General features: G+C 39.7%; 1 protein-coding gene across 4 annotated transcripts; it reads right to left on the bottom strand.

Annotated features, from left to right (window-relative positions):
* Window positions 1-148: 148 nt before the first annotated feature.
* KLF3 (KLF transcription factor 3) lies at window positions 149-26,923 on the bottom strand. Of its 4 annotated transcripts, none has more exons than XM_021533161.3 (7): window positions 26,684-26,923; window positions 22,620-22,658; window positions 16,603-16,700; window positions 10,834-11,329; window positions 9,846-9,996; window positions 5,269-5,429; window positions 149-4,101 (listed from the first exon to the last, which is right to left on the bottom strand). In XM_021533161.3, the coding sequence occupies exons 3-7, from the start codon at window positions 16,657-16,659 to the stop codon at window positions 3,920-3,922; spliced, it is 1,047 nt and encodes a 348-aa protein (XP_021388836.1). In that variant the 5' UTR covers window positions 16,660-16,700; window positions 22,620-22,658; window positions 26,684-26,923; the 3' UTR covers window positions 149-3,919. The 4 variants fall into 4 exon arrangements, with proteins under 4 accessions (XP_021388836.1, XP_021388837.1, XP_077638929.1 ...); XM_021533162.2 differs by lacking the exon at window positions 26,684-26,923 and adding an exon at window positions 26,569-26,585; XM_077782803.1 differs by lacking the exon at window positions 22,620-22,658 and having other exon boundaries at window positions 26,684-26,701.
* Window positions 26,924-27,023: the final 100 nt, after the last annotated feature.

Raw genomic sequence — 27,023 nt, 5'->3', positions numbered from 1 at the left:
GGGCGGGCACGCACAGGACGTGGCCACTGGCCGGGCAGAAGGGCCACCAAACACGCAGAGCCACGGGGCACTCCTCCAGGCCTGCCTCTGACCCGGCTCGGCATCACTGCCCTTTGCCATCCAGCACGTGACAACATGACCACGAACATCATTCTGAGAGTTTTATTAACAAGTATAATACATATGCACTGTATACTAAATATACTAAATATAGTATGAGGACTGTACAGTACAAATTTATGTTCACAGTTTGACATGACAAAATGTCATTACTGAATTCCCATTGGACTACCAAAGTAGAAAGAGTGAAAGTACATTAAACATTCACATCTTTAATAAGAAAAGATTACCAAAATGTCTCCATATTTGCAAGTTATAGTAATGCACGCTAGAAACCTTTAATTAGCCATTTTGTCTTATTAGCTTATAAAATATATTACATTTTATTTTAAAAATTCTGCATAGTTTATAGAAGTATTAAAGTAAATAAAAATCCTTGCTATATTTGCAGGTGAGAGATGCTAAGCAAAAAGATTATTTTGACCTTCTAAAGTACATTAAGTGCTAATATCTGTAAAATATAATGAAAAATGGTGTAGCTCTCTTAAGAGATGTAAAATGCTTTGTAAATATTTTAGAAAGGATTTGTATTCATCTGTATGTTGCTAACCTTGAGCAGAGACAACATATTCGAACAAGACATGGCATTAGAAGTATCACTGCAGAATGCCATGTGCATGTTTAAGTAAACCCCACACATTAATACCTGCTTAGTTTCTTGCAATTGTATTATAAACTAGTATTATTATAATCAAATGGCCTAAACAGGCACATTTTAGTAAAATAGCATTACCTGTTATGCACTGCACAGTGCAATACTGTTAGGTGGGGAGGTTTTAAACATACTCATTCTTCAGGATTAGGATCTTCTATCTTAATTGGTTTTCTTTAGGGCATAGATGGAATGACTGGTTCTGCAAAGTATTTAATAGAGTACATTTAAAAATTGCAAGGTATCCCTCAAATCAAAGTTTGCTAAATAGAACCAATGAGCTGGTTAAGATGTAAATTCACACTCAGCTAAAAGTGTATTTGTTTGTGACCTTTTAGACATCCCACAAAGACACCACAGACACAACTGAAAAATCCTACAAGGAAGGCATTATCATGTAATAATTTCAAATACTTATATTTAATATTTAAATTTCTGTTGTCCTAATTTGCAAGACACATGGATGAAATTTGAAAGTTTTGCTCAATCTCAACTGTATTAGACCCCATCATTAGCATAAATACTTTCAGGAAAAAGGTACATAAGCTAATGAATTAACATGGCAAATAACCTAGACTAAATTATCTGAAGTAACTCTTACTTACAAAGAAGTTCTGCTTTTGGGGTACTGATTAAAAAATATTAGAAAACATACTAATGAAAACATTTTATGTAAGCCTCAGAAATGAAACAGAGCATTAGAAAGAAATGTTCCTTTAACATTCTGAATTTTATAAATTTGCTTTTTTAAGGTAAAAATGGGACCAGTGCCATTAAGGTGCTTATTTTTATAGTATCTGGTTGTTTTCATCACAGGGTACTAGATGTCTGTAGACTTGTGACTGATGCCACAGGGCTCCCTCCACACAGCCTCTCAGCCAGTGCCGTGCTTGGATTTACAAAATTGCCATTAAAACCTAGAGTTAGTTCTGCTACCACTGACAAAAAATAAAATAAAACAGGAAGTCCACATTCTGGAGCAGCTGCTCATTAGTATCAGTCTCTTTCCTACAAGTTTCTCAATGTCACTAACACCAAGAAAGAAAAAAAAACCATTCATGTGCCAGGTGTTTCAGCACCAAAGGTGAGCAGGTGAGGGAGAGTTACAAGACACAAGATGCAACCCTGCCGAGGTGGGGAGGATGTATGGAGCTGGAATAGAACAATAGCTGTCAGAGCATTTTTCTACAGGAAGTACAGACCTCTCCTTCTCTAATTCTGCAAGCATGTGGATGTAAACAGAACAGCTGGTAAAGTCCTATCACCAAATAAAGGCTCTTTGCACTCATACTCTTGCATCTTCAAGATTGTTTGGTATTGGGCTCCACTGGTTATAGAACAACAGCCTATCTGCTCCACAAGCTCAAATATACCCACCTGCAGATGGACACTCCACCTGTCTCCTGCAGAGTTCTATGAAACTCTTCCTCCCCTCACACCTCCATTGTTCACTGGGTTTTTCCAAAAGAAAGGAAAAGCCAACTTCAGAATGTTCAATGTACAGGGAATGGTGCTTACTTTACATAGGGCAAGGAAGGAAAATGCACTTATGTGTGAAAGTGGTGAGAAATACATCCTGTTTCCTTGCAGTGCCACAAAGTCTGTCAGCTAATACAAACACCAACCTTCCTTTCAGAGGGCTCCCAGACAGGAACATTTCTAGGGGCAATTGCAACTAGGTTGCTTGAATTCAGTTTCTTTTAGCTATGGAGTTTTGTTCACTAATGGGCATGGTTTTAATGCAATAGACATGTCCACAGGGAAGCAGCTGTACCTACCATTGAGAGACTACCAAAGTCAAAAGCCAGAGTTAGGAACTGGATGATTTGGTATATGCTTTTATCCAAAACAGATATATGACTCAATTTATCATCAGAAGTACTTAATATATTCTCATTAAAATATTGTGGATCAATAATTTAAAATATTGTAGTGTATTACAGTGATACAACAATACAGTTCAGAGCATTTTTGACTTAATGATCGCTTTTTTCTGAAGTACAGCAAGAAAAAAATTATTTAAAAGAAATGCAGGGGCATGATTGCAGGGGGATAATCTATATCCCTGAAATGAGGTGCAGTATATTTCCATGAATACCATTTAATGCCACATCACAGGAGAGTACCATAGAATCACAGAATTATAGAATATGCTGAGTTGGAAAGGACCCATCAGGATCAGAGTCCAACTCCTGGCCCTGCACAGGGCACACCAAAAGTCACACCATGTGCCTGAAAGCATTGTCCAGATGCTTAACTCAGGCTTGGTGCTGTAACCACTTCCCTGGGAAGCCTGTTCCAATGCCCAACCACCCTCTAGGTGAAGAATTTCCTAATGGTAAACCCCCGACTCAGCTTCAAGTCGTTCCATCCATACACTTGCACAGAAACCAGACATACAGAGTCACACAAAGTCTTCCTTTAACAAATCCACTGGGGCATTATGCAATAAAAACAAGGATATATACTACACTGTAACACAGATGACATTGGTTTAGATGCATGGTATTATGTATGGACCAATTCCTGCCCATTTTTCTTCTTGACTAGGGTAAATGATACTATGACTCAATATTCCTGTAAAGTAATTACACTGTTTAGATTTATTTCCTCAGTATTACTCACTGTTTGGGCAGAGGGGATTTCTAAATCAGATGTCTTTCTAAACCTGTTGTATGAACCACATTGCAGAAATCAACACAGCTGGGAGAGTCCATTCATTGCATTGTTGAGCATAAAATAAGAGTGCATCCCTTACGGGGCACATAAATAATAGTCTCTGGCAAGGACTAGCATTTTGAATACTCAATAACATTTACTATTTTATCAGTATATGCTGGGTTGATTATATGAAGAAAACAACAAAAGCTGTTAGTTTAAAAATTCCCTTATTCACAAATGAAATACAATAAACATATTGAATACAGAAAGGGTTTGCTTAGCATCCCCAGAAGAAAAAAAAGAAGTGTTCACATTCTTTAGGTCTGACCCGTGGCAAGGACATAGAAGGGTTAGATAACATCTGTTACTGACCATACGTAAGCTTTTAATGGTATAAACTCAGAGATCCAGACCAGCTGAATCCAAAATAAAATGCATGTGTAAAAAACAAAAAAAAGTGTGGCAGGAGTCAGGGACAGAAGACATTCAGACTAGCATGTGGCGCTTCCTGTGAAGAGCAAGATGGTCCGAACGTGAAAAGCTGCGGTCACAGTCTGGACACTGGAAGGGTTTGATTCCTGTGTGCTTGCGGAAATGCCGCGTTAGTTCATCAGAACGAGCAAACTTCCACGTGCATCCCTCCCAAGTGCATTTGTACGGTTTTTCTCCTGGAAAAGGAAACACAGAAGTGCAGATATAAGACATGAACACATCAGTTCGGATCACGTAAATTCACACATAAATCTGATAGATTTATTCTACTGCCTTGCCAAATTTCTGTAAGTACTTTAATGCTTACTCAAAAAGCCCCCAAACAGCTCAAAGCTGTAGAGTAACTGCTCTGTGCTAGAAACTGTGCAGTCCAAGCCAACTGACCAAAAAATTGCTACCTGCCACAACTTATTTTTTTATTGTCTCTCTGCTCCTCTCTCTGCCATATTAGCTCTTGTTTTGTATAATGAAACACAGAAGAATGAAGATTTAAGCATTTGTTCAAGTATTTTCAAAACTGGGATCTCATTTTCTAGCTTTCTGGGGGAAAGGACTGTGCTATCATAAAGCACAACAGGGAGATCTTGTGATTTCCAAAATTTAATGCAGTGTAAATGACTGGCATCACTGTTGCAAGTATCTCAAACTCTCTCTCTATCATTACTAATATGTCATCCTCCTCCTTTAACACCACTGTATTGCCAACAGGTAAACGGCTGGCTTGATGCACAACAGACATGAACTGGGCTCTATTTTTCCTAAAAGAGGTACCCTTGTAAAAACCTTGGATGTATATATTCATTCAGCATGCAAAGATGAACATTTCTGTGGAGAACAGACATGAGGATATGTTTACTGGAACATTCATTCAGATAAAAAGCACCATTGTACTAGTGGTTAGCATCTCCACAGAGCAGATGTGTTTCCATTTGGCATACAGTCCAAACTTCTGCAAATGGGCTACTCCCATAGAAATTACAGTCAAATTTAACAGTGATGTCATAGATGAGCCACTGCAATTTAAACTGATTTGGTGTTTACAGGGTGTGTGGATTGAGTAAACTGCAAGCAACTGGACACAAAATGAGTGAAGAGCCAGTGAATGTAACACACATCAGCATGCACTGTGAACCTGTTCTGGCTTACAGTCTCTTGTTGTAATATTTTCCTACTATGACCTCTGTCTTTGCTCAGCCTATAATTATTTTCACAACAATGTCAGATCTACCTTCTGTCATTCTGTTATTTACACCTGTGGTCACCTGGCCATTAGCAGAAGTTACAAGCTTAGTCTACTATTTTACCAGAGCCTTGATGAAAGAGAAGCACAGCTATGCTCAGACCTGTATGGGTTCTTCGGTGAGCTTTCAGGTGGGAGCTTTTAGTGTAGACTTTGTTGCAGCCTTCATAATCACATCGATGTATTCTGCGTTTTCGTTGTGTGTCTGGAGATTCCACAGGTAAAGGTCTCTTTCCTGGCTGAACTATAACTGAAGGGTGATTCCTGCAAAGTTAAAATAATGTTAAAATAAAATAAAAATAAAATAAAATCAAAAACACTTAGCACAGCAAACCTCAGCTAATATAATTCATAACAGAGCCTTTTATTCAGTACCACTCTGTCTCTTGGCAGAAAGAACTACATTACATGCATGTCGAAAAATTCAACAGGGTTTAGCAAATTTTGTGTATTTTAGCAGTAATATTTTAAAATGTTTACTCATTTTGTGGCATGATGTAGCCATTTTTACTACTTCCTAGCTCTTTTTTAAAACTTTTGGAGGAAAACTTTGTGTTCAACTTCATGTTTTTCAAACTCAGATTTCTTAAACCCTGAGTGAACTTCTGTTTTATTCACTGTTTTTTTTTCCTTCAAATACAACAAATTTGATTGTAATTGGAAGCAGCTATTCCATATTATTAACAAAATTGTATATTTAGGGTTTCAAAGCAGAACTCAATCTTTATTGTTCCAGCCACTCCTTTACAATGTAATTAAGAACTTCCTGTTTGGTGCTGGCAGCAGGGTGCGGCCTCCCTGTACCACTGACGTCAATTCCTAAAAGTAGAGTTTAGCCTGTGTGGCACACCCACAGGATGTCTGAAGTTGTCCCTCCACCTTCTTAAACATAATTTTTCACTTTAGAAGCCCACAGGTACAGTGCAGGTAAGACATATAAAAACTACATACGGACTTCTACTAAAAACAAACACATAAATGTTCACGCGTGCGAAAACATGCAAGCTTCTTAAAAGGTGTCTTTGACTGTTGAATGACATCCCTACTATAGAACTGGGGACAAGCTTGACTCTTTCTTCCACATCCATCTTAGAAAACATGTTTGTCAAAAAGGTATGTGTTCACTATAACGTGCCGATATTAGCATTCCTTGTTGCAAAACCAGTTCATCCGTGCAACAGAAAGGAGCTTTCTAGAACTCTTGTATTTTCTAAGTTAATATATTTCACGTTTTTTACCAATCAACTTCTGTTTTGTAACACTGGGTTCTATTGGTTACTTACTCCAAGTTCCTTTAGGGCCTAATTTTCAGAAACACTGAATTCCTACTTCTCTCAGCAAAATAAGGGGCATGTGCTAAAGACAGAAAATCTTGTGCATGGCTTAAGAAAAAAAGATTTTTATATGATCCCACAGCAGCAGGATGTGGATTACAATGTGGGAAAATTTGAATTCTGTTATTGATTTTTTTCTTAAAAGTTAGAAGCTGGAAACTGGGAACCAAATTCTCTTTCTTGGGTGGTTCTGTGACTGTTGAGTGATATACTCTTCAAGTACACATTAAGTCTAGCTAAAAATATTATAATGGCAGGAAACCCCAGATGGTGATGTTAGACAGACATACACACTCTTAAGTAAGAAGGCAGGCTTCTAGCCTCCAAAGAAACAGCTCTCTAAAGCAGTGCTCAGTTCCACTGCAGTTTCACACCAATCTTTTTGGAGAAGCTCAGGCCTAGGACACCAAACAGACTTGGTTTAAATCATTAAGTATGGAGGCTAGTCCTGGACATGCTAACATCTGGGAAATGGAAGAAAAAGGATATTGGCCATACACCATTTGTGATTTAGATTTACAATCTACAAGTGACTGGTAAAAGCACTAAGAATATCTTCTTTTGCCCTTATGGGAGAGGAGACTGGCAAGACAACAGAATGCTATCAATAATCAGATAGGGCGTGGCAGTTTTAAAAAATGGTTAGGGTGGTGTCAAATTCAGAGGTAAATATTAAGTAAGTGCCAATAATAAAAGCACAGCCCTAATTCTTTTGTTCCCTCTTCTACAACTAAATGTAAGTTCATGTATGTCTACCCATTTAAGTGTCACTCTTCAATAGGTAAGAGTACCTTCTAAAAATTATGATAAAACTTCAACAGCTTTTTCTTCTTTGCCACAGACCACACTATGTTGACAGCATAAGTTAGACTTTGAAACTTGCATGAAAATATGTTAATAAGGCTCCTTAAACTATTATTATTACCTCAAGTTTGATTTTAAAAATAACTAAAACTAGATTCTGGAAATAATTTAGAAACCTGATTTTACAAATAACTAATTGATGCACAGTTACATAGATTATCAGACATACTAGAAAGTCGAACCATCCCTACAGAAATGTCACCAACATTATTTTTAGATAGAGAGATAGCTAGATAGATATTGATATCCAAATATAGATAGATATACTGCCAAAAGCTAACACTACAGCAAAATAAGTCACTTAAAAGTCTTAAGTAAGTCACTTCAGTGAGACTAAAGGTTTCCTATGCCCCTTTAATGTAGCCTAGGTGTCTGAATAGTACACTCTCAGCAGCTGGAACCAATGAATAGTGATAAAAACTTCAATGCCTAACTATAGCTCATAAAGCTGTGAGACAATAACATTTTTTTAAAATAAAGGTTCAAGTATCTCATAACTTGTGTGAACTGTCTATGTATTTTTTTTAATTATAAGAAATACAATTTATAAACTTCTTGTTTTGGATACAGCAGAAGGTGAACTTGAAAGAGCTGGTTCTAGGATCAAGAACTAGAGCTCCACAGGACAGTACAAAGCAATTTAAGCTGTTACAATGCAAGGACGGACTCTCCACGAACATAACACTTTACATGGGCAAGCACAGGAGATGCATAGGAAGCATGGACATACAAATGTTTTCTGTAACAAAGCTATCTACACGATACCAGATTTTATATTCTTTGCTCAGTGGATGGGTTTGCTGGGGAAACTACACCCATTGGGAAATAAATAATGCAAATCACTAATGCAGGTGACAAGTCTGCAGAAGTTTCAGCCCTGGAGGAAGGGTGTGGTACCAGCCAGGAACAGCACTTACTGGTTCGCTCTTGTCAAAGAGACTTAACAAGAGCAAAAGACAAAAGACAAAAAATAAACCGAACCATTTCATAGTACTGACCTAGCAGTAGTGAGTTCCAACTACATAAAGACCTGACTCCCTTGTGTGGTAGGTCCATTATGTTAGTAATCTAGTAAACATGCATGTTTAGTATTTTATGTAATAAACATGTATAGGGTAATTTAAAAGAACAGCATACTGTTTATAAAAGCTAGCTGGCAACCAACAGCAGAGAGCCTGCTGTCTAGGAGGTGCATCTAAACTGAAGACAAGGTGGGGTGCCCACAAGAAGGCTGTTGTGGAATGTAGCCAGCCCTGGTGCTGTGGTGTGTGCTTTTGAACCCAACAGCCATGAGCAGGAGGAAGAGGCAGCGTTCTGGAGGAAATAGAGGAGACCACCCATCCACCTATGCTTTTCTTTCTGAACCATACCCACACTGGGGTTTGAGTGTCTGGCTTAAAGCTCTCTTTCCCTTACTCAATGAGGTGAGGTCGAACACAACCACCTGAAGGGTGACAGTGAGCAACAGGAAGAGCAGAAATGGATTCTGAGGTTCTGTGCTGTGAGCCCTCCTCAGCTCCCAACTTCAGCTCCTGCCACAGCCACATTGGCAGCCTGCCTGCCTACCCAGAGCACTGCCTGCTGAAGGATGAGCCTGCCTCTGGGTTATTCCTTGGTTTTAATAAATTGACAGGATTTTCCCCAGAAAAACAGGAAATGGAAGGGTGCCCATGACTCCTCCTAAGGTAGTTCCTTAGACAATTTTTAAATGTTTTTAATTAAAAGGTTTATGCCCCAGACCAAATTTCTTCTTCTAGCCCTTGTCCTTTCTTCTGCGAACAGCATTGTTTTAAATCCCATTAGATCTGTGATCCAGTTCATGCAGGGGCTCCAGTAACAGTCATGCCAGCACAATGAGTTAATACTGGGATGGAAACAACTTGCGGTGTGGGAAGAAAGCTTCAGAATCTACTTGAGCTGTCAAAAAAATATCACCCACAGGTCTCAGGTAAAAATGCAATTTCACTTATATATACAGAACTTGTAAGCCTGAAGAGGTTCTTCCCACCAAGCAGGCACATTTTTGAAAAGACAAGAAGTCCTCCAAGAAAAGAAAATCACAACACTCATTTTAAAGAAAGGTATTTCAAATAACATGAATAGAGATATCAGTGTGAACTGTCTTTTAAGTTTCTTTCAATTTTGCTGCTGATTTTATGTAAGTAGGTTATCACTGGCTTATTGGGAGTCCTACTTTCAGTAAGTTGTAGAATTGGAACCTATCTTCACTTTAGAAATGCATTATATAAATGCCAGATCTATTGCAAGGTATAAATATGTATCAACTCCTGTATTGCTGAAGAAGGGGGAAAGAAACTTGCAATCACATTTCACAGTGACAGTGGTGGGAAGGATGAATGTGTATTTTATTACACGTTTTAAAGCATAGCAACAATCCTTCCCACTGCTCAGAACTGGTAACTGCTGTAATGAACTGCTTTCCATTCCTCTGCTGATCTTGGGACTACTGTTAGCTACTTACTCTTGCAACATTACTTGCTGAGGAGACAATGAGGTCATCATTGGAGGTGACATTTGTTCAGGATAGAAGTCAGTCTTTGATGGTTCACTTCCTGGTTCTACTTTGATTGTTTTCTTCAGTGTGGGCTTCTCATAAGACTCAATGACAGGCACTGTATGGCAGAAGGTAGGAGAGGGAAAGCAACACATAAAAACTATGAAGAGTTATGGAAACAAATAATATACAGAAAAAATCTATACTTAAAACAAGTCCATCAGTTCTACATTCACTGCGACAATTTACACTAAATACAAAACCCTTCAGTTTTAGTTATCTCCTGATGAACTACGACTCAAAACATTTCTATTCATTTTCATCAGTCCAATGTTATTATCAGTCCAAATCTCAGTAGATCAATAGTTTATGTAGATACAAACAAGAGCAACAGAGCTGGTGAAGGATCCAGAGAACAAGTCCTGTGAGGAGCAGGTGAGAGAGCTGGGGCTGTTTATCCTGGACAAAATAAGGAGAGGCCTCATTGCTCTCTATAACTGCCTGAAAGGACAAGAGGAAATAGCTTCAAGGTGCACTAGGAGAGGTTTAGTTTGGACATATAGGAAGAAGTTCTTCCCAGAAAGGGAAATTGGGCATTTGAATGGGCAGCCCAGAGACGAGGTGGAGTCACCACCCCTGGAGGTTTTTAAGGAAAGACTGCATGTGGCACTCAGTGCCATGGTCTGGTTGACAAGGTGGTGTTGGGTCACAGGTTGGACTTAATGATCTCAGAGGTCGTTTCAACCATAGATTCTGTGATCCTACGACCTTGGTAAGTCTGGTAAAATATTTACACAACAAATTCTATGCCTGTTTATTCTGGAAGAACTGTATATTCTGGAATTATGTTCCACTTCCTAAAATGCCAACAACCCACAGAAACCAAGTGCTTGGATATTTGTCTTATTTTGTCAGCATATAAGACAGCATAAAAAGCAATTCTGACAACACCAACCTTGCATGCTACTTGGAGTGTCCATCTCATCCGCGAGAACTGTGGACACCATGATGGGCTGCTGGAGATGGGGCGCATACATGAAAGGAACTGGCTGGACCACAACAGGCTGTATAACTGGGAGTATCCCAGGGCTTCTCAGTCCATGGCGTGAAAGAGCAGCGGCCATTACAGGTGGGATTGTTATTGGCATAGAGAGAGGCTGTACTCCTGGGGGAGATGGTGTAAATTTACTGAGAGGTGAGCTGGGTGAGGACAGAGTCAATCCAGGTGAACTTCTCCTATGCACAGTCTGAAATTTTAGTGGGGAAGGAGAACTTCCAGTTGAAGGTGGTGAGCTCCTTTTATTTACCGTAAGGTCCACTGGCTCCATCTGGATTCCATTTGATAGTCCTTCAGGGTTGGAATAGAATTTATTGTGCAACATACTTGGTGTAGAATAAATGACGCCGTATTTGTTTGGCTTCATTTGGTCCATGTAATTGGATGGGTATGACTGTCAGAAGGAGTGGAAAAGAAACACAGAAAATCAAATAATAAATCAACACATACAAGCAGCTACTGCTGAAAAAGAAAGGCAGCCAATAAAATAGGCAAAATGAAAAAGTTTCAAGAAAACACTTTAATGTAGTTTCTAAATAAAACAGAATTAAATAAAGCCTCAGATTCCCCACACAGGAAGTTAAGATCTGTTTCAGAAGCAATGTAAGACAGATTATGAAAACAAATCTTCAAGGCTTATTCAACTACTTTTCTCCCTTTAAAATTGCCTGTCATATATACATGCCTGTATGTTTCTTAACTGACCTGGGAGATACATCTGCTATGCTAAGCATATAACTATGTACTGAGGATCATCAATTCTGGCAAGAGGGGAGCTCAGTTGGGTTAAGAATTGCTAGTAATGGGTCCCAATCAACTACGAAAGTAATTGAAAAACAATAATGAAATTATGAATGTGAACCCTACAATCAATACAAAATACTCAGCTGAACTATGTAAGTAATGGGTGAGTAACTCAAGAATGCAAAAGGTAAAATCTAAACCTTTCTAAACGATTTTTTGAGATATAAAGCAGCTACTTAGCCAGTCTAATTTGGGAAAATTAGTACAAGGATAAACATTTGGTGTATTGGAAGAATATTCCTTTTAGTGGTAGTTAGCAGTTCCCATTACAATATAAACCTATGTGACAATCTCTACAATTTAGTAATAATATATATATGTATGTATGTATGCATGCATTATATAAGTAACAGACACATACCTAGTGATTTTTGTAAACCAAGAAATATTAACATTAACTGTAGAGTGCAGTATTATTATACAAATATCCAGACCAATACTGCATTTAAAAACTGTTAAAAACTGAGGTTGTTTACGAACAGCTAACTCACAATGGAAAACTGATGTGATGCTCTAACACAGCAGTGAGACACAGAAAATGCAATGCACATACATTTTTAGTTGTGTTGTCAACTTTTTGAAATAAAATGCTATCTTTGGATTTTAGGTAAGTAAACTAATATTTAACAACTAATTATTTCCTTGGCACCAGAAGTATTTTGATGAGTGGGATTAAATATGTTCAAAATTGTATAAAGTGAAATATCAGAAGCATAAAACTACTGCATTTTTATAAAATTATTTCCGTAACATTTAAATTATTTTTCTTCCTGGTGTGAACACTGCTGTTAATACAGTGTCCTGGTTTCTTACCTCTGCTTTCCCTGTGAGGGAACACTTGGTTCATTTTAAATGTCAGTGTTAATGGGAGGTAACATTGCATAATATTTTTGCAAAATGACACAAATGTAATTTTCTTCTTTTCAGTTACTGTTTGAAACACTGAGTTTAGAAAATATTAAATTTTCCTCCTGCATTCATGGCACTGTGATAGAACAACAAAGCTGAGTCCCTCAGTCCATAAAACATTCAAATAAAGCAGCACACAAAATGGTGATTAATCTTCAGACAGTAAATATTACATTAAAATCTCTGCAAGTTATATATTCTCTTTATGATTATTCTTACAAATTCCATCTATAGAAACATTAATCTTTGATGGTAATTGGTTCATCAGAATTTTATTAAAAGCCATTATTGCAAGAAGTGCTGTCTGTAGACCTGCCAGCACTGCTGAGCCAAGCAATAAAATTATTAGCATTCTAAGTGATGGACACCACTAAATATTGATATAATTTAATATTTAGCAGCATTTGGTATCTATTACATCATATAGCAAAACAATCAAAATTTTAACAGGTAAGGAACATTAAATACTTCTGTTAAAGCTCCTGTTATTGGTTTACAGTACAGAGTTCACCCAGCTTTAATGAACTGTAAACATTCCACCACTAAGCATCAGAGCATTTACAGTGCTGCAGTCAGGGATGATCACTATATCATTGCCTATGAACTCTTCTTCCATTGCAAGAATGCTAAAAAGGAAAAAGCCTGTGAAGTTTAAATCTCCAGGAATGCTTTTGGCCAACGAAGTGTGTTAAAGAACAGGCATCCCTAGGTGTAACCTTATCCTGAGAACACCCAGTGGGAATTCGAGGAATAACTGTGTGGATGCTCACATAGCTTCTGCATTCTTTGATGAGGGAGCAATGCTGATCATGATTTATTTTGGTGTACAGCCACAAAAAGGGTAGAAATGCTGCTGGAGACTGGGAAAACTGGTCTCCTGAGACTGTGGGCAGCTTCCAGGTAGATTCCCCCCTCCCCAGTAGGGAGGCCAGCAGAATACACCCACAGTGAAGACTGGAACACCTTTTGGATGGGTGACTAAAAAAGCCAAAATTCAGTCACATACAAAGATAAAACCCAGCAGCAGTTCCACAGGTGCTTTGTTCCTTTGTACCTGTGCATTCTGCAAGGCCAAAGACTGTAAACTTTCTAGCTGAATCTGCTTTAATACTATATTATAATATTAAATTAGTATTATTATATATAATACTATATGATAATAATTAATATTATAACCCTTTAGACCTTAGTATGTTATACTGTATTAGCAATATTTAGATACTGTATTATCAATAAATCTAACCATCATGACCCAGATAATCACTGTCATACTTCTTAGCACCTGACGAAGTCTTCTCTTTACTACTCTGTTAAACAGAGAAAAACTGTTTATTCCAATTCAAACAAAAAAGCAACTTGTTTCACCAAATGGTAACTAGTCCAAATGTTTTAAAAGTCCTTTAAAAAGTCCTCACAGCAAATAGGTAGTCCTGTGGGTAGGACTCAGATGACTTTGTCAGTAGTTCATCAAAAACTACCATAATATATGCTCAATAATTAATTTCAATAAATGGCATGAGCTGTTGGTAGAAAAATGAAATAGTGTGGGTGCAAGCTTCAGTCACCTGAGAGTATAGTTCATCCATTCAGTCACACACCCTGAAATACAGCGGTGTCAAAACCATTACTAATTTCCTCCTTCCCCTCCAACTACTGTGATGTTTTAAGAGACACAGACTTTACACCTACAGTGTAAAGAGTACACCTACACTCAGAGAGATGAGTGAGTTATTCCTAAGGGGCTTGATTTAATTTGGCCTCTAATGAGTCTATTAGAATGAAAGATGCAATACAAATAATCCAGGTTATGTTAGCCCAGTCTGCTCTGCCTAGCACCTCTGAACATCACACTGAGATTCTCTCATTCTACCTCCTCAAAATGTAGTCAAGAAAACTAACTCACTCAGTGGCTGCTATCCTTTCCTATGTTCTCTCCATATCACAATACCTCCCTTTAGAGGTGTCTCCAGAGCAGTTTCTGTTGTGGCACCAGTGCTCCAAGGAAGCCACAAGATCAAGAAGAGCTGGGGAGCTCAAGGGCTTGGGGCTAAGCAGCCTATGCGTGTACAGAAGCTGAAACACACATGGTCCTCAGCCTGAGGGAAAACAAAGTAGTGTCCAGTGATGGAAACTTCACTCACAGAAACCATACTTTCCTCTGGACTTTATGCTTTTGCTTTTCTGCTTTTTTTTTCCCCTCATGCAATGGCAAAAAGAAAAACATACACAGGTGGTAAAATGCTCTGGGTAGTCTCTAATAGCTAGGTCAGAGTAATTACACTGACTTATGAGAAGACTCCAAAGGTCCAATGCGCAGAAGGCATCACTAGGATATGGTATAAAATATATGGTATAAAATAACCAATATTTGGAACTCCAGTCTTGAAATGCACTTGGCTCAAAAATGCTCCCTTGTTCTTTCCACTACAGTTTTTCCTTCATCTGCTCCTCTGGGAAATACTGCTCGCTCCTCTCCTGGTGAGCCTTTTGAGGGACTGACCTTGCCCATCTGGCAGAAGCACACAACTGTTTGGGGCACTTGAGTGTCTTGTGCAGAGCCCCAAACCACTGCAGAACCTTCTCTGAGAGATGAAGGCAGATGTGCACAAAAGGCACAAAAGACAGCAATGACACTTCTTTTGTAAAACCAGCCTCTTTTCTGATTTCAATGGACACCATTAGATAATCTTAGACTATAGTAGATAATCACTACTAATCTTAATATAGCTACACAACAACTGTGATTGAAGTGACAGGCTGGCCAATACTAAAATTCTTTCTTGACCCAAATATTGGCTTACAGATGCATTTAAATTTATGAAAATTATTTTAAATAAAACAGGAAACAAACTTCATTGAAAGATGCCATGCAGAGCACAAATTTAATGCACTCTAAGTTATGTACACTGAGTTCACCCTTTTTATGGATCAGCCTTTCTAGGTGTGGTTTCATTTTACAATTAATCTGTTATTGCAGGCTAAAAGCTGAAAGGGGAGGTCCTGTTCTCTCATCTTCTGCCCTCTCCTTGCTCTAATATTGAGCAGCTGCACAGAATGAGTCAGATCAGCTTCCTGATCTGACCAAAAAGTGAGTATTTTTGGTGGGTTAGAAATTCTGACCATTCAGTGAGCTGATCCAAAGGTTTCAAATAATTCTAGGACCACATAATTCTTCAGTCACACAAAGGAGACACAAATCTGGTATGGAGGGAGCCAAGGTGGGAGCCTTTACTTTCAGCAGCAGCCTATATCATCACAATTCTCACTGTACTGCTCCCACCTATATGTCCTACTGCTCTTGCTTATCAGACTCTTCTCTGAGGTGAGCCTATTCTCTGAGTTCGTGGACAATTAACCCAATTTTAAAGAAGTGTCTCCTCTTCCCCTTTTTTCCCCACTGCCCTAGTTCTCATTTGTTCACTTGGTAAAGCAGCGCAACCAGTTTACCCAGCAAAAAGCCATTGCTAGTTTGGGTTTTTGCAGGATTAATTTTCTGCTGTTTAGAGCAGAGCTAGCCACGTTACCTGTAACTGCAGGCACCTGCTACCACAACCAAGAGCAAAACAAAAAAAAGGCACAGCAAGAAGCTGTTCACTTCGTTCAAGGGTGTAACACTGAAACCACAGGTTGCCACTTCAGCATGAAGTGCGGCAACTTAATTTCAACCCACCTCCACCAGCACCATCAGCTACAGAGATTATATTTACAGAGCAGTGGCTCAGGAATACATGGATGCTCTCTCCTCTGATAGGCAACTGGTCAGGTAGTTTAATGCAATAAATTAATAAACTACATAAAGTTTTCCTAAAATGTGAATGTGATTGCACTAAGAGCAAAATATAGCTTCAAATGCTTTCCTAAGGTACTCCAAAGCTTAATTGCATCTCATTATGAATTTAAAGGTGGAAAAACTCAAGAGTCATCTTTAGGACCAATATATTTGAAAAATCTTACCACTGAAACAGGCTCCATGGCTTCTTGCTTGATAGGGACTGGGTCAAACATTAGCATCTTTTTTTATTCACCTGTTCTGATGCCTCTGAGGTTCTGTTCTGATGGGGAAAGACAAGGTGTTAGAAAGCCATGGAAAATACCTGAGTCAACTTTCTGAATTTTAGAGAATTTACTATTTTGTCAGATTAATGTGAATATTTATCCATCTCTAACACATTTTTAAATCTGTGACTGAATTTATTGCAAGATTTTTCTTTCCAAATTGCTATTGAAACAAAAGGACATCTGCTCACTTTAATGAAAGTCAAATTGAATTTTTGTTGTGTATGCCAGCACACCAAGACCACAGAATTTTCACTTTCATTAACTGTCAAGTGTTTTAACACATCACAGTTTAGACCACAGATTTCTCATCAGCACTACAACCTCAGAATAATCTTGTTTATACAAATGAACTGATTCTGGAAAGGATGTCTCTTTCTTAAGAGTCCTAATAGAAACACTCAATAGATCACATACAGTGAAACTAATATCAATGCAAAAAAAAAAAAAAAAATTAAAATTCAAGACTAACTTGGACTACATTCAACATGCTACAATGAATTAACAGAAAAATGCATTATTTATTATAAGATAATAGATTTACTGACAATTCAACAACTATTTGCGCTTACTGTGCAAAATAAAAGCACTTCAAAACAATCTGCTTGCATTCTGTGCAGCTTCAGATTTTTTTTCCTACAGGGTTCAACCTTGCTTGTGCAATCTCTAAATGCCTGAAATAAAAGTATTTAGCATAAAGCATGTCGTAACTGTCATACTTCACATTTGCCATGGTTATCTTGGAAAGATACAGGGAAGGAAAGGAGATACCTCTTCTATAAGGGCTTTACCCAGAAGAAGCTAAGGGGAAGCAAAGGGAATTTGCTCGTAGTGACATTTAGATGCTGCCAAGCTGTTTATAAATCACTCTAGGTTATACATTATCTGACTGATGTCAAAGGAGCAAGTTCTGACCCTACACCGTGCGCTTCACAGCCCTGCCTGGAGGTGGTACGACCTCTTCTAAGATGCGAGGACAAAAGTAAATGACACAAATTCTATTTGCCAGTAGATGGCACTGGAAAGAAGCAAATACAGACTCCAGCATCGGCAATTCACCCCGCAGGACCGGCTGCACGCTCACCAACAGATTTGTAGCTGTGGCTGGTAAATTATCCCAGAAATGTAAATGAACATGTAAAGCTCTACCTGCTCAAATTAAATCAACTCTAATAAGCCTACACTAATGAACAACTTTGCAGTTAGCATGTGTTTAAAGATCAAAATTTGTTAAGAGAGGTAGCATGAGTTGTTACGAGTCTACCATTCAGGTACATAAATAAAGTTTAAAGATTTTTGGAAATATATTACAACAGTGTGCACTTTGAATAATGGAAACAAACAAGCAGAGTAAATTATAGCATTTCCATAATTCACCTTATAAAAGTTGAAGGCCTGACAAAAACAAATTGCAAAACTAAAGTGAAACAAATAATACATCTTAATGCAATTTCCAGTTTAAATTTAATATGTAGTTTTAGTTCAGGAGCAGTCATGTAAAACGACAGTATTTACTGAAATTTGTGGTAATTCCATAAATATCTTAAGCACATTTGTGAGACTGTTATTAATCACACTATTTTCTTTGAATGGTTATAATTTAGGTGACTGTTACCTAGCTATCTTTTTCAGGTTTCAACATGTCACATAGCTAGAACTAATGTTTCAGAATACTGACTTCCCAATACTGACTTTTCCACGACGTGTAAATATACATTCAGGTATCTGTGCATCATTCATAATCTCACACATTCATCCGCATTGTGAAAATAGAGAAGTTCTACTTTTAGACATGAAAAAACTTTACTGTAAAACGTAGCCACTTACAATCCCATATAGGAATTTGGAACTAATTCCTTTCAGGTTTCCAGAAACTTTTGATTTTTTACTTGTATGTGCATAGATAAAATAACACACCAATCTGTACTGTAGTGAAGGAAGAAAGGAAAGAAAGAAGAAAAATGGAGAGAGAGGGAGGGAGGGAAGGAAGAAAGGAAGGAAGGAAGGAAAAGGAAGGAAAAGGAAGGAAAAGGAAGGAAAAGGAAGGAAAAGGAAGGAAAAGGAAGGAAAAGGAAGGGAGGGAGGGAGGAAACAATAGGGAAGGTAAACATCTTATCTGTTTCTATTACAGAGGAATGCAAAAACAGTTGGGTTCTACTTTACAGAGTGTTTTTAGAATCTACTTGTTTGAAAGCCTGCAAATTGTTTAGTATATACAAATAATTTCTGGAAAATCAAAATACCATATCTCATTCCTGAGAGAAAAACTGGTGAGGTGACAACAATATATTAATGTTAAATGTGTTAAAAAATAAGAACTTTTGTCTTTGACTTTATTAGGTAAACTATTTTGCATTAAAAGGTTTTCTCATGTGAGGTAAAAGAATTTAATATGAATGTAATCTGAAACTAAATAATTAACTGCAATCCGGTAAGCAAACATTCCACCCTCTCTTTTTTCTTGCTCTCCCTCTTTTTTTCTGCTAACAAGCCACCCAGTTTTACTTTCTTGCCTCCTCCCATTTACTCCACCCTGTGGATCTCTGCCAAGTCAGTCCAACTTGTCCAAACAGGACCTGGCTTTTGATAAGATTTTGCTCACACCCTGTACTTCAGAAAGACAAATGAAGCAACTGGGTTTTGTATGCAAATAAGGACAGGTGCAAGGTAAAGTCCAGGCAAAGTCCCTCAGTATTCCCCTATCTTAAGTCCAGCAAAGACAGCAAGCCAGCTGTTGTCTTCACAACACAAACTCTACCCTTATGATCCAACATACAACAAGGTATCCATTCCAGAAGGGGAGTTCATTATCATTAGAGCTCATCACCTTGTCAGGATCGAACCCTTGTCAGTAATAATTTCCTGACAGGTGTATGGTTTATAATTAAGATTAAATGAAAGCTGAAAGGTACTTAAACGTGTATTCTGACAATAAAGGCTTGTATGGATTATTTACCCTGGATGAAATGTGCAACGTGGTTAAAAAATGCACTCAGACTACAAATCTGCACTGCAGAGCAGCTGGAAAAGAGCAACCACAGTACAGCTACTCCCAGCAGCCATGAACATCTACCTTCAAGGTCCACCAACTCTGCAGACCTGTTATGAAAGGAAAGGATGGGGTGGAGGGCAAGTTTTAACTGTGCACATCCAACAACAAAGCTTTATTCTAATATAAAGCCTGTCCTCATTAAATACCTGAAGAGCAGTCAGTGACTGACTTTTGCTACAGACAGAGGGGTGGTGACCATACATGCTGCCCCTCTTCACTCTGCCCAAGAACACATAGAGGGTTTATTTCATCTATCTTTGTGCCCAGGAGAAGCAAAGGAATGCTGCCCCATGTACAGCAAGTCTTCGTCTAGAAGCTTCAAGGTATGATTGTTATTGTCAGTATAATTACAGAATAATGTAATGGTATCTTCTAAATTAGGACTGCACAAATGCCCTCTGCAAGGAAGTGCAGCTCTTGCAGCACGGTTTGAATCCAGCAGCAAACATTATCATGTTGCAAAAGCTCTTCAGTCCAAGCACTTTGGGACTCCGACCTGTCACTCTGAACCTATGACTTCTGTGAACCTCAAGTCAAACTTCCTCTGATACATTGGAGAAACAATAGTATCAGAGAATTCTCCACGGATGAAATGCAAAAGGGAAGGGAGGTTTTTTGAACCCAGGTGAAAAGTTGTCTTCAGTGGAACTTCCAAAGAGTTTGACAGAGAGAAACCAGTTTCTGAGACAAACATTCCCTGCTGAAGGTAAAAAAGCTGTTTTCCAGAGCTCGTAACGTGTTTGTACTTTACTGTACCAGTTGCTCATCAAGACCTGAGTCAGCAAAAAAGTGTTTCTGAAGTTCCATTAACTTTAATGGGAAGTAAGTGCTTAACTGCACTTGACCTCAAAATAGCAGCAGGCAAAGCTGCTCTCCAGTTCAGCACAGCAGTCAGACTCAGCCAAAACACCAAAGGTCCAGACGTGGTGCTGTGGTAAGAGTCCAGAGCAGCCAGACCATGAGGAACAGAGCAGAAGGATAATCAGGAAGAACCAGCATGCCAAGAAAATGTTCTACTGATCAATAGCTTTCTGTGTTTATTTGCTGGGTTTCCACTGGGTAACAATAATAATTGTTGAAAAACTTAGAATATTTTGTAAAAGAAAATGGTACCTAGGCAAAAATTTTCTCTTCAAAGTTTTATTGATAGGCATTAAGAAAAAGAGCATTTCTACAGAATTCTGGTATTTAGTATTTAAAATTTTATTTGTTTCTTAGCCAAGACTTGAAAATCTTTTATCTTCCTCCTTTCAGGACTACAAGCAGGCTGAAAAACTCGTGGTTTTGCACAACTTGTGCATCATAACTTTGTTGGTGTCACCTTATTTGACCTAGAACTGCTTTGACATGTAGCTGACTAATTAGTATTTCAATTAAATTTCTGATAATACTGTTGCAGGCTCTCTGAAGCCATGTGTCTGGAAATGGCTTTCTTGTATGTAAAAAACTTGGGGAAAAATGTTCTTGAAGTGCTTGTTAAGAAAATATCTTCTTTACCAAGGAAAAATTGAGCCCATATAAACCTGTTCAACCTTCAGTTCTACACTCACTGAACCTACGAGAACTTCTTGAAGCACCTCCATTAGACTATTCTCCCTTATCTGCTGTCTGGTTTCCTGTCTCAAGCTACTTCTTAGAAGGAGAAACAGTCTAGTAAGGATAAAAGATCAGACTTTTGAAAACAAATGAAGTATGTGGAATGGTATGATAATCTTTCTCTTCCAAACTGAGCTTCGCTTTTCTTGTTGTGTTTTTCTTAAGAGAAGGTTAATTTTTAAGATTAAGGTTAATTTTTAAGATAATTTGAAAGGAGAAATATTAAACCTTTTAATTGTGAGTGAAAAATGACAGAAAATATTGTTCTCTTCTGTGAAGGGTTCTGCTATTTCAGGAAATGTGAAAAAGAGATTCAACATTTTTATGGCATGGGAAAGAAGAAATAAAATCTAATCCTAGAGAAAGGAAGTATATATTTATGAATAACAGCCTAAATGATTGATTTGAACAAGAATCTGAATACAGGGCAAATGCTGATGAACTTCTATGAACCTATAGAAATGAAAAAAACAACCAAAACAAGCAGGGAAAAGTGGTGGACAGTATAGTGGGTACAAATGTGACAGTGATCAAAGCAACTCAGACTCTTTAAAACTGGAAACTCTGTCATGTAAGTTGACAACACACACAGACTGCATGACAGACAGACCATGGATTTGGTTGTAAGTTTTTTCCCTTCTGAGTTAGTTTACTATTTAAAACCTGTTGGAGCTTTGTCTTTCCATTTGGCTGATGAACACTTAACTTTCTTCCCCTGGTAAATATCACCTACAGCTAGAAAACCTTCAAAGGAAGCTTCAGCATCAAGTGAATGCTTCACAGGGAAGAGTTAAATCTCTCCTAAAACCAGCTCTGCCAAACTTCATATTCTGGATTGGAAGCAACTAGCCTCGGAATAAAAACACAAAGATTGAATGCTGACAGCATAAAGGAACTCTAAAAGACCTCCTGTTAGCAGTGTTAATTAATATTTAAAAGTTGGTTTACAAAAATTATTATAATTTTAACCTCAGTTTCCTATTTTATAGAACTTCTGGCTACAAAAAGGTGTGAACCACAAAATTTACTTCATTTATTATACAGCAGTTTCCAATATTAAACATAGTTAAATGCAACTCTTTTCTTCTGTCATTGGAAAAAAAAATTACCTTTGAAATCTTGGGCAAATTAAAAGTACAAGAATTAAAATATGTAACTGTGTTCTAATGAGTAAACTCATCCATGGTGTTCTAAAACAAACAGAAAAAAAAACAAAAAATAAAAACTAATGAGAGCAACACATTAAAATAATCAATAAACAACTTACCAAAACTGTGTAGCCAAACACTTCTTTTTATCTGGATTTCTGAACAGACAAAAAACAGTTTTCTGTTAATATGTGCACATAATCCAATAAATTGTTTTCACATACAATTAAACTCTGAAATAAGTTTAAAGTGTGTACTTCAGATACTTCCTAAAGATACCATCAGTGATCTCAAACAGCTAACTTGTAGCATCCAGAAGAGCAAGAGCAGGAACTAAAAGACTAAAAATTACTGGAGGAACAAAAAAGAGTAAAATGAAAGGGTGGAAGTATTTCTGTGTGTACAGTAACCATGCATATTCCAGCCCATAAGAGACAGAGAAGAATAAATACTCAATCTTGCATTTTCATCCAGGGCACACTGAAGTTAGTGCAAGTTTTTCTCTCGGTTTCAGTGAACTTTGGCTTGGATCCTTTAGCTCTTCTTCTGTCAGATTCAAAGTAACAGAGAGATATATGTTTTTCTAAATTTCTTACTATGTCTGCCTGCAACAGGGTAAGGGGGAAAGATAAATATAAAAACAGGAGTAAAACAATTACTTTTATGCCTTCAAAAATGCAACTACTGAATAAGTAGTACAGGGACAGCAGTACTTATTATACCAAATAAAAGTTGGACACCAGTGCCTCATTTTCTGTATTACATCCGGAAGACAATGAATCTTCTAGCCTGTTTAAGAGGAAAATACCTTCTTCTTTTGAGATTTGGAAATAAAAAGTGCTTATAGTAAGCCATTCAGGTTGAGTAAGGGCTGAAGTCAAAACCCTCTGACAACTATGAACCTACAGAAGTGGACTCTCTTCTCACATATACTCCTTATATATCAGTGCAACTCTGTGACTTTAATGGAACTATTCCAGATCAGCTGATGAGCAAGTGAGAGCAGAAAACTGGCTCACAACTTTCTGGAGACTTGAGTTCAAGTTTTCAGCGAACAGAGCTAAAAACTCCAGTCCACCCCCATAACTGCATTGGAGTTGAAGGGGCGTGTTAAAGGTTAACTTGGAAACCTCGTTATGACATAACCCAGGCATCTTAAGCAATCCTGAGTGTGTAGAGACATGATAACTCATCGGGTGGGGATTGGGAGTTGAGGGGCAGTGACAAGGGGCCTGGACCGAGGCTACTGAACTGCCAGAAAACAGCCTGAAACAGGAAAGAGCACCACATATGCCACTTGGAATGTGTGACGCAAACCCCAGCCTTGAAACAAAGAACAGGAAACAGCTCTGCTGGCTGTGCTGAGGAGAAAGCACAGAGAAACATTTAGGCGGCCCTCCCTGACCCTATATTCATGAGCAGCTGGAGTCTTTTAAAACAACAACAGTGGGTGGAGGTGTTTGTTCATTGGGTGTGAATAAAAACACTGTCCTTATGCAGGGGACCTGCCCTATTTACAAACAGGCTCCCTTAACATGAGGGAGCAGGAGATTTTAAGACACCACAGGTCAGGAGGATTTGCTGAAACCTTCCCTTAGACCAGTTGGTTTATTACTGTATTTATGCCAGTTGCTAAACAGAGCTCCGGCTTCATGACATCAGAGGCAGCACCCAGCCTGGCAGAAGCACCTTCTTCCCAGAGAGAGCTGGGGGATGAGAATTGCAGGAAGGATTTCTAAAGCTTCGGGCTGCTCCTGGACAGTGAGTAGCTCACTCACGCTCAATACTGCTCCGTAGCTGAGGACCAGCACACTCAGAGCACCCAAGAATATTTTTCCAAGCCATCGCAAGCTTAGCCTTCCCTGTTTTCATATGCACCTAGAAATATGCACTTTATTTCAGAATCTGATTTCCCATTAATTTACTACTTTTCTTTTTGAAGCACCCACATATAAAGCTGAATAAATGAAGTAAGCTGAAGCAGAGCAATAGCACAACTTGTCTAGATTTCATGCAGTAGAATAACTTCAACACTTGTTTTCCTTCAAAGCTGTGGTTTCAAATACTCTCTCTTCTCTTAGAGACCTTGCATCAGGTTTTTAGACACCATGGGTGGAACATCTAATATTATCAAATGTGAGAATGTTACAGCAAATTACATGGACAGGTACCACAGCAACACCAATGAATGCTGTGGGGTTCCAAGGCTGGAGTTTAATAATGAACATGGGGTAAAAACTAGCTAGTACAGCACCTACACAGCAAGGTGTGAGTGTAAGTTTTATGCCAATAGTATCAGTTCCTTACTTCTACATACCGAGTAACTGCAAATATAGGTAATTTGGTGATTGTATAACATCTCCATTATCACTCAGTCTTTAACTTATCTCACTCACACTTACATCTTTATTTATCTGAAGGCTTTTGCTTTTGGCTAAACAGGTGTTGACTAGGTCAAATGTTCACAGTACCTACGGGCTCCCTTGCAGCTAGCTCTGCAGCTTGGAGGAAGTTTTGCTTGGATACTCAGGGAAGGGAAAGACCATTTAGCATTCTTTCCTGCCCCCACTCCTCACCCTTACCCCCAGTCTCTTTTGTGATCCGTACCATAGCTATGTGCAGGGGAAAAAAACCCAGAAACTTTTGCCTGCTTGTGAAAAAAAGGCCACTCAAGTCAGCTTCGGGTTTTTTATATTTTGATATTAGACAGTAACAATATATTCTTAAAAATACAAGATGAAAGTTAATTTGAAGTGTCTTCTGGGTCAGGTGGGATTATCAAATCCAGATGTAATTCCTCTCACACAAGCACCAGCTGCTCATGTGACTATCACACGGGTGTCTTAAAAGTATTTGATGGAAAAGTCACTAGTCAGCAGCCATGTAAGTCTTTCTTTTCAATACAGGTAATGTATATTTATGAATATTAGTTTAAATACAGTCAGGTCTTCAGAGGTCTCCTACAGCCACTCAAATTCAGCTTTTCCCAACAATTAAACCTTCAGAGTTCAGTTCCACAAACAGTGACACTTCCTGAATTCTCAAAGGTGAGGAAGTGAATAAAACAGTGGACCATGCATGTACAGTACCTGAAGCAAAAGGGAAGTGTACAAAACAGCTTTAAGGTATTTTTTCATGTAACTCCCAAATCACCACTTAAGCTATTCTGAACCAGGTCTTTCTCCCAAGCTCCAGTTAGGTGCTGTGATCTCCCACCGCAGGCTCGTGTTGCTGAGCCTTCCTTTGCCAGGGCTCGCCTAGAGTGGTCCGAGGCAAGGAACTCCTATTCCCATTTCGGTTAAAAACAAGTACATAAACAACAAAAAAGTAAAAAACAAACAAAAATCCCACAAAAGCCGAAACAAAAAACTCTAAAACAGAACCAAAAAAATCCCAACAAAAGACATCTAGCAAAGGAAAGGTTATTTCTACCTCCACACTTCGCTGCTTTGCTGTCCCACGTTTTACCTTTGCCTGCATGGCGGCCAAGCGGTGCTAAGGTGACGTGACAATACGAGGGGTAGGCTTTCGGGAGCCGATTTCATCCTAGACTTCACCAAGGGTTAAATGGGGGACATGGCGCTTGCCGCTGCGGGAGGAACACGTCCCGGACACGAGCTCCTGCCCTGGCATCTAGCCCGTCGCCCGCGGAACCGAGCGAGCCCGCTATACTTTCCACCTCGGTTTGGCCGGGCACTGTATCTCGCCCGGCATCCGCTAGCACTTCAGTCCCTACCCGAAGACGCGGCTGTCGCACGCCGGCGGGAGGCCAGGGGCCGCGGGGAGGGCTGGGCGGGAGAGCGGCCCCGAGGGGCGGGCGGCCCGCGGGCCCCCGAGGGGAAGGCGCCCCCCGGGCCCCCCGCCGGCCACACAGGTGCGCTGCCCGCCCGGCGGGCGCGGCGCCCAGCGGCGGCCTCCGCCCCCGGCTCCCGCCGGCCGCACAGCGACATTCCCGGGAGCCGCGGAGGGAACCCCCGCGGCGAGTCCCGCTCCCCTTTCCGCAAGCGCGGCCTGACGGAGACACAGTTCCCGCCACCCCCGGCGTGGCAGCGGCTCCCGCGGCATCACCTTGCCGCCTCGGGCTCCGCGCTGCTCGCAGCGCCGGGAAACTTTCCTCCTCCGGCACATCCATCCCGCAGTCAGCACAGCCCAGCTCCCGCATTACCCCCGCCCTCGCACTTACGCTCGGCAGGCGGTGCGGAGAGCGCCGCGATTCCGTCGGCTCCCGCAGCGCCGGGGGCCGCGGTGAGTAGCGGGAGCGCTCCGGTGGGACCGAGGCGCGAGGCCGGCGTGTCCCGCGTCCCCGCGGCTCAGGCGCCTCGGCGGTGTCTCCGGGTCTGTGTGCGAGGAGGAGCTGCCCGCTCCCGCCCTCCGCCCGCTCGCCTTCCCCCCGGGCTCCTGGCACCGGGCCGCGCTGTCACATGACGCCGGCGCCGCTCGCCCTGCCAGGCTCCCCGGGCCGGCGGGGTGAGTGGCGGTAGGAGGGTCACGGCAGGGAGCGCGGCCGGGCGGGTCCCCGCCCG

Source organism: Lonchura striata, chromosome 4, assembly GCF_046129695.1.
Source record: "Lonchura striata isolate bLonStr1 chromosome 4, bLonStr1.mat, whole genome shotgun sequence".
NCBI lineage: Eukaryota > Metazoa > Chordata > Aves > Passeriformes > Estrildidae > Lonchura > Lonchura striata.
Note: the sequence above shows the minus strand (reverse complement) of the source record. Positions and strands in the feature narration are given on the sequence as shown.

What these genes read in the sequence shown, in the direction of transcription:
- KLF3 (XM_021533161.3), bottom strand. Translation starts at nt 16,659, where the DNA reads ATGCTAATGTTTGACCCAGTCCCTATCAAGCAAGAAGCCATGGAGCCT. An exon ending in CACTCCAAGTAGCATGCAAG is followed by an intron (nt 9,997 to 10,833) that starts GTTGGTGTTGTC and finishes TCTGCCATACAG; the next exon opens with TGCCTGTCATTGAGTCTTAT. An exon ending in TCACCGAAGAACCCATACAG is followed by an intron (nt 4,102 to 5,268) that starts GTCTGAGCATAG and finishes TTCCTTTTCCAG; the next exon opens with GAGAAAAACCGTACAAATGC.